General features: G+C 35.3%; 1 protein-coding gene across 1 annotated transcript; it reads left to right on the forward strand.

Annotated features, from left to right (window-relative positions):
- Positions 1–104: 104 nt before the first annotated feature.
- On the forward strand, positions 105–8,414 carry LOC113232709 (Golgi resident protein GCP60-like; the record flags this gene model as incomplete). The annotated part of the gene is made up of 7 exons (XM_026467486.1): positions 105–249; positions 399–612; positions 5,045–5,113; positions 5,388–5,492; positions 6,027–6,305; positions 7,692–7,771; positions 8,226–8,414. Coding segments are annotated over exons 1-7 (1,081 nt in total), but the record flags the coding sequence as incomplete, so codon positions are not given.
- Positions 8,415–8,929: the final 515 nt, after the last annotated feature.

Here is an 8,929-nt window from a genome sequence, read left to right on the forward strand (position 1 = left end):
AACTTCACAAAAGTCTGGCAACACTGCTACCTTCACTCACTGTCAAAAATCGTGAAAACAAAAAAGGTCCAATTTTCAATTATTTCCTGAAAAATTCAATAAAAATGTCTGGTCAGATCGATAGTAATTGCAAAGTACATCCAGTAAAAGTTCCTCTAGAAACAGACCAAGGTATTTTGGAGAGCGAAGAGATAAAATGGGGACTACCTTTGAAAGAAGTTTACAAACATGGATTGTCGTTTTATAAAGGTACCCAATTTTAATTTGTGATTTTCGTGAATTTTAGTTATACAAATATATTAATAAAGTCACAATTATCAACAACATCCAACTTTTACTAGATATGCATACAGTCTAACATTATAGTTATAATGTTTCCTAATGATAATTTTTTGCAGAAAAAGAAGGCAAAGCATTACATCTCAGTTACGAAGATAGGTTGAAGCTAGTTGCATATACTCAGCAGACTGCTCACGGTCCGTTTGATCCAAATTCTTTATCTCCATTGGGTGTCCTCGACGTGATTGGTCGAGATCGGCGTGCAGCTTGGCAGGCTTTGGGTCAAATGTCACAGATACAGGCTATGGCTGGATTTGTGCATACTTTAGACAGGTAACAGTTTTTGCTTTATTATTGCAATTGGTTTATCTTCATTGCTCAATGTAGCTAGTGCACATCTTTTTTAATTTTGTGAGATGCAGGCACCAACTCCAATCTGCTGGTCAAGTACCAGTTTCTCTCCACAACTACCCTTTTTCATTATGTATAAAAAAGTGTTGCTCTTTGTGTGTGAAGATTTAAAGTTGCATGTCTGGCAACAACTTGTCCCTGCAAATATATTATAATGGTCCAGAATTACCTGAAATTCTGTCATTATTTCATTGTGAAAAGATGTGTATATTAACTATTGGATCAAAGGAATTCATGTTATAGGAGGGCCATATGCAATGTATAGATGACAGCATAACAAGCTACTCGTTGCTGGATCTTATTCTGTTGCTCGGAAGGTGATATTCAAACAAAAAGTGAATAGCTTGATGTGCTGTTGACTGTACAAGGTGTGGCAGAAAAATAATGAGATTGACTTTTTATTTACCAAAGTTTTTATTTTGTTATATTTTTTATATTGTTATCCCGTTCAAAGTAGTTCCCTTGGGCATCTACACACCGATGGAGATGTTGTTCTCATTGTTGGTAGCAGCTCTGGAAGTCTTCAACCAGTATGGTCTTCAGCATGTCCGTCACACTCTTTTGGAGGTTTTCCAAAGTCGCAAAAAGACGTCCTTTGAGGACTTTTTCAGTTTAGGAAAAATAAAACACTCACAGGGACTGAGGTCAGGTGAATAGAGGGGCTAGGGAACCACAGGAATGCCTTTTGAGGTCAAAAATTATGTTATGGAGAGGGCAGTGTGACATGGGGTGTTGTCATGATGGAGCATCCATTTGTCTGCAATGACTGATCTCACGCGAATGACCCTTTTTCTAAGCCGTTTTTTTGTATCTATTTTTTTATTGAGGCTTTAGCCACCTTAGGAGACTATGTCAGCCTCATGGGAGGAATACTGGGTTCCCTATTCAAGGGACATGTTCAAAAACTTTAAAAGTTTAGGGCGCCAAGACATACAGGCTCTCTGAGCCAACAATTAATTTGTCCATTGCATAAACTTACATCCCCAAACATTGTATCTCTATTCTCAGGGATATGTTACGGTCACATTCCACTAATACATGATACAGATCCTCTATTATATTGCAAGTACTGCACAATGGGGATGGTTTTAAACCCATCATATGAAAGAATTTATTAGTTGGAATGTGACCAGAATGCAGTCTAAAAGCCGATACAAGATATTTCCTTGCTATATTGTCAGAATCAAACCAGGGTACCCATTGTGGATTACTCTGAATGGTTCTGTACTATATTCCAAGGCCTTTATCCATTGACTGTTCTCTGAAATGATATTCCCATTTTTCTAGGGTTCTTTTCTTAATTAGTGGAATAATCACGGTGGCATAAGGCTTACAATCAATTACAGTATCATTTTCAGCAGCTGATTTTGCAAAGGAATCAACTTCTTCGTTTCCGCGCAATCCCACATGGGAGGGAATCCATTGGAGCCTTAAACGCACACTTCTGCGGTGTATGTTGTGGATCAACTCATAGGCTATCGGCATGCCTCAATGACCCGAGACACACCAAGCAAAGTGCTGTAGAGCACTCTTTGAGTCGGTTAGAATAACAACTGACTGCTCATTTGACAATTGATCCACTACATACTGTAACGCTTCTTTGATGGCAATAATCTATGCTCTCATAATGCATATGTCAATGTGTGCCCTCCACATGTAAGATGCATTAGACTGAGTATCCAGAAGGGCAGCTCCAACACCACGAACCGACTTAGAACCGTCTGTATATATGTTATAGAAACCAGTATAATATTTTGATAACATAAACAATGCGGAATTTCTTAGTTGGTAATCATAGGAACTGCGCTTGGTTTCTTTATTGTAACGGATTTTATCAATAATACAACTATTGTCTATGGCAGTAACCCAGATGTCCAGGGAATACATTCCAAGTTTTGGTTCTTCAAAAATTTCTATGTCTCTGAACTCAGTGTAAATTTTAGCAAAAATGGGAAAGTTGGTTCCACTGAAGCTATTGCGCCGTGCTATTAAGTTATGAAAAACCTTTACAATATTTTTATTGGAACCATTATTTAGTCTGAACAAAAACCTACAGCGTAACCAATAACGCCTAACAGATAGGGGAGGAAGAGAGAGTTCACTCTCCATAGCGTAGACTGGGGTGCTACGGATAAAGCCTCTGCAGATTCTAAGTGCTTGATTTTGTAACACATCTAGCTTTTTTAAGTGGGTTTTGGCACAACTGCCATATATGAATCCACCAAGATCTGACCTACTTCTGATAAGAGAAATGTATAGTCTACGTGAATGTTTGGGGTGAACTCCCCACAACCTTCCCGCTAATACCTTTAAAATGTTTAAAAGTTTTTTTCACAAATGTATTGAGCACTTCATCGCATCAAAGAATCGAACCACAATATTAAATATTTAAACTTTTTATTTTTTAGTATTTGACTGTGAATATTAATATTAAGGTTGATTTCTTTTCTAGATTTTGTAACTATACATACATTGGATTTAGATTCTGAAATAAACAGCCCAATACTCTCTAATATAGTCACCATGGCTTTCTCTACTGTCTTATACAATACAAAATCATCTGCATATTGAGAAATACTGACATTTTTAATAGTATTTCCAATGTACATGGTGGCTATATTAAATAGCAACGGAGAAATAGGATCTCCCTGAGCCAGTCCCCTGCGAGTGTGCCTGGTGAAGGGTTCTTTCTCACCTTCTGAACCTTTCAAGGACCCCAGCTCCCCTGTTCACCTGACCTCAGTCCCTGTGACTTTCAAAAGACATCCAAACTTCCAAAAGAGTGTGACAGACATACCAAAGACCATACCAGTTGAAGACGCGCTGCTACCATCAATGGGAACTACGTCTCCATAGGTGTGTAGCTGCCCAAGGGAACTACTTTGAAGGGGGTAACATTGATGTTTAGAAAAAATAAAAACTTTCGTAAATAAAAAATCACTCTCATTTCTTTTCTACCACACCTCGTATGTTCCATGAATAGGTATGCATATCAATTATCAATGTACCTATGTGATTATAATAGTCCTATTATAACTGAATACTTTTTAAAACACAAATGAGTTTATAAATGTTTCAGAATATATAGTGAAATAAATTGTTATTGCTAAGTATTGTATTTTATAGTACATTGAAATTTATTTCATTAGTATAGTACAATTGTGTTGTATGTTATAGAATAGTGGAAATTACAATGAATAATGACTAGAAGATGCAACAAGTGAATGAATTTATGTATCTAACTCTGTTACCAATTAAGCCAAGTTTTAAAGTGATAATTAAATATAACTGAAAGTCACAACCTTGAAGCGTATGTTGGGTACATCGAGTATATAACCAGAAATAGAGACGAAATGTCATTTAATTTGTTTGAAAAGCAATTCTGCCATATCAGCCCGAGTTCGAAACAATGGACGGGTGTCGTCAACTGTTTCACTTCAAATCGACCAGTTAACTTGAGCTTTGCTATAATGGACGAAAATTGCAAAATTACATGTTTAATATTTAATTACCGATGAAATGTGATTCCGTTTGTTTTGTAATTAGATGTTTTGCTGTTTTTCCTACACCACCGAATAGAACAGCACGGCATTGTTAGAGATATTATCTTTGTTACAATAAATACAGAATATTTTTAGGAATATACGGAGACGTACACACAGGTCAGTAATTGGCCTGTCTATGTATACTCGATGGTTGGGTGTAAGGTGAAGAAGCAAGTTGGGTATTAACCCAAAATCAATTGATGCTGAGAAAAGTTACACTTTTTATGATGATCAGTAATCTGAGTATTTAGAGGCTATTTTTGCCACATGCAACTTGCAGGTATAATATGGATATACCTTTGTGATACAATTCATTCTTTTTAAAAAACCTGTGATTTCTTTAATTAAAAAAAAAAGTTTGGTATTAATTATTTACGTTGCTGCTAGTACTGGTATGTTTAAATTTGTTTTTAAATGTATTTGAAAAGACAATAGGAAAACAATACACTCTAAGTACATAGGTAAACATTTCTTTCTCAAATTAAAACATAGGGAATATAAGGTCTAAATTTCTTCACTGAATGGTGAAACATCAATCAAATGATGTTTTGTTTAAAACCTTCACTTGAAATGGTCAAGGAGAACAGCGCATTATATATATATATTGAACATTATATTTGAGATCATTGACCCTAAATAGTTCCACCTACTCGGATCACTCTTTATGAGTAACTCAGAACTGTGAATAGTAATTAAAACAGATCAAATTATTTGTTGCAGTGATATTGGGCTGCAGAAGCCCTGGAAAGCCTCCCTAATAATAATAATTGCCAATATTTTGATATTTCAGTATGATGTTTGTATTCCAGATTATGTCCATTATTCAAGCCGTATTTAGAAGCTATACATAAGGACTTAGAAAGCAAGTTACAACAAGAGTAAGTTTGATCTTTCAATAAAAAATTACAGCTATAAATATTCCCCATAGGTTTTAAATATTGTAGTAATTTTATGAATGTACGTGTTTAGAAATATTTGATTTTGCTCACCAAAAGCACCAAAGACAGCTGAGCAAGGTTGGTATGTTTGCACAAAAGGTGATATAAACCACGATAAGCATAATAATGCTTAGGTTGCCTGCTTGTTTACAACCATACCATAGACAGAAGACAAGGTTGGTGGTGGCTGGTCTAATATAAAATTAATATACAGGTTAAAGAAAATGGAAGCAGAAAGGGCACACCAAGAGCTGCAGCATAGAGTAATGCAGGAGAAACAGAAACAGCAGAGCAACAAAGTATCTGAAGAAGAACAAGTGTAAGTATTGTTGGGGAGGGGAGAGGTAAAAATGGTGGATAATATGTAAGATTGGATTTTTCTAATTATATCAAGTGACGAGACGTATGCGACCCCTAACAGTTGTAGTGCCACTCAGAGCTTTATATTACAAAAATCTCAAATTGGGTACTGCCACTACATCAGTTACCCTGAGACATAAAATTTATAAGACTCATGTGCATGTGTGTAGTTACACCAGCATGCTTGGCATTTAAAATACAGTAATGCTCACTTAACTGCCCTGAACGATCGTTTTCACACGTTGCTACTGAATAAAAAAATAATATAAAAGTTACTTTATTTACTAAATCTACAAAGTTGAGGAAAGAGTTGAACATTGATTTATTAATTTTTTTTAAGCTTTAGTCATTGACCTATTGGCATTGGCTTTAGTTAATGAACTAAATCAATGTTAAATATGTATAATATGATAATATGGCTTACTTATCCAAGACAAGGTATTACAAATTTAGGTATGAATAAAATAAAAAATAAAGCATGTTCATATTTCAGTCAAAGAATAAAAGATGCACTCAACGCGCAAACTTACGATCAGTTCCTGCAATATGCCCAACAACAATTCCCCGGGAATTTCGACCAACAAGCCATTCTGATTCGCCAACTACAAGACCAACATTACCAACAGTACATCCAACAGTTGGCTGTAGACCAACGATTGGCAAATTGCAACATTAACGATACGGAAGAAGAAAACCAGAGTAAAGAGGACAAGGACAATCACCTTAAGGATTGTAATTTGAATGAAACTAATGTTACTAACGTGGATACCAAGTGAGTATGTTTTTATATATTTTTATATAAAAAACTGATAGCCACGTAGTAATGGATTGACCTACCGTCTCTCTGAGTTTTTACGGATTTTATGTACGAAATTTAATTTGAAATTTACTATGAGCTTTTTGGTAACGGAAAACGTGATGAAATCTGCACTTCGAAGAGGGTTTGAAATCTTCGGAAAACTGTGTCCCATCTAAATGTGAGAGTCATAATGGCGGGTGTACCTTAACGGATCCTGACGAATTTGGAACCAAAAAAAATGTACCTGATTTGTACTATTAGTACCTCTGTTTAAAAAATTTGTATCTCCATCAGAACGAAATTAATGCAATATCAAAGGTACACCCGCCGTATTGACTGTCAATATGGCGGGTGTACCTCGGATTACCAGTATTTATTTAATAACTATAAAAGCTTCTTATTCCAAAAATTTGTACCTTAATGGTACTCTGAAGTAAAGGAAACTCCAGCTCGATCTGCTGGTTAGTTTCTGAGAAAAATAAGACAACATACTCGTATATTGAGATTTCAGAGTGCCGTGTGCATCTTTAATGAATCCTGACATATTTGGTACCAAAAAAATATACCAAGATTGCACTATTTAGAACTTATTGTTAAAAAATTTGTATATCTATAATAACGAAGTTATAGCGAATATTTTTCATGCAATGAAAAATGAAAAAAAAATTTCATGCAATGGTCGGAAAAAGGTGTTCCATATACATATATACATATATCATATAGCGTACATATATAATATATATATATATGTATATATAAATATATATATATATGTGTGTGTGTGTATATATATATATATATAATATAATATACGTATAAACGTATAATGTACGAAAAAGGTCTTATTTGTAATTTAATAATAATAACATAATAATAACACACACACTCAACATAGCCCCGCACTAGGGAAACCCTGTGTCGCAGGTGCCATGGACACACATATAGACAACCACAAATTACACCCAAACTCACGAGAGAAACAAATGTAGGTCATACAAATATTTCTCCCGGCCCGGGAATCGAACCTGGGACCTCTGCGTGGCAGTCCGGCATGGTAACCGTTCGGCCACAGAGGCAGTTTAATTTGATTGTTGTCTATAAATTTTACTTACAATGAACTATGAGACATCAAATCTCTTTGATCTTTCCGTGTGTCATAAGAGCAATGTTGTACGTTAATTTATTTAACTGCAGCATGTTCATTATTTTGATGAAAAATCACAACAACTACTGATTAAGATAAGCATATATGTTCATATCAGTAGCTTAATAAAATTTTATCGATTTCTACATTCTACCCGTGCTATTACAATGTATTGACTACTGTTGTCCAATTTTAAACGGTTTATACAATTTCAGGTCTTTACAGACTTTCGATAAAGGTGAAACCGCTGAATACTCTGAGGAAATGAGGCCGGATGAGGAATCGGAAAACGAGGGTAACAAATTATCTAATCGATTCTACACATTAAATGCTGATATGCGATGTAAGCGACGATATAAATGTTTTTAAACCATACCACTGCTGTAATAGAGTTGCTTACCCAATAAAGTTATGTAGGCCCTGACAGTAGTTTATACAGCAATCTGGAGAGTACTCTGAAATATTACAGGACGATTGTTTGTCGATCCCGCATTACAAACAATTCTTTATGTAGTGAGAGTTCAATCTAAAGTAGTCTTAATGCACTTGAAACTTTCTTCATGGTTATTTATAATTTAGTAAAAACAATGTTTTTATCGATCAATTTTCAGATTTATTTAATTTAATATTATCGACTTAATCAATCACAGGCCAATGCTAAGAAACTAACCACCTAGTAGTCCATATTAACCAAGTCCAACGATTGAGTAAACGAAATTGAAATACACAAAATTACAATTATTTGTTAGATGGGTTTTCGAGCGTGGACGAAGCATCTATGTGGACGTCTGGTGATATCAACAAGTTCAAGGAGTCTGCAGGCGCCGGTGGAGGGAAGCTCACTGTAGGGCATGGAGAAACTGTCACCGTGCGTGTGCCTACGCACCCGCGCGCCACTAAACTTTGCTGGGAGTTTGCTACCGACAGCTATGACATTGGTAAGTTACTCCTATTAATATAGTAATATCAATATCACCACTTGGTACGGTTTAGACATACTCATTTCGCTTTCACCAGTATACGTTATTCAGTAGACTTGTCTTGCTCGGTCTTTAAAGTGAATAAATGGGTCAACTGAACTAGTCCGGTCTTCTAGTTCTTTTAGTTCGTCTTGTACTTGCTAGGAGATCGAATGAACGCTCCAAACTAGTATTTTTATTCAAATTAACTACATCAGACTTCTAGTACTTTAGATCAATAATACATCTTTAATTAAAACTACAATTTTATATGAAATCGGCACTACTTGATTAATTTGACAATTAGAATTGTGTCTTTGAGTGTTACGTATTATAGACTTAAACTGGCTGACAACATCCAGCCGTACATCTCACTTGAATTTGTACTAAAAGCCGTGAAACATCGCTTATTATCCTGTTCCTACTGAACTGAATTGAGAATCGATAAAGGCTATGGAAGGAATACATTGAAGAGTTATTTGACGATCAACATT

The sequence above is a fragment of the Hyposmocoma kahamanoa genome, unplaced genomic scaffold (genome assembly GCF_003589595.1).
Source record: "Hyposmocoma kahamanoa isolate Upper Pololo Valley unplaced genomic scaffold, ASM358959v1 77235, whole genome shotgun sequence".
Taxonomy (NCBI): Eukaryota; Metazoa; Arthropoda; class Insecta; order Lepidoptera; family Cosmopterigidae; genus Hyposmocoma; species Hyposmocoma kahamanoa.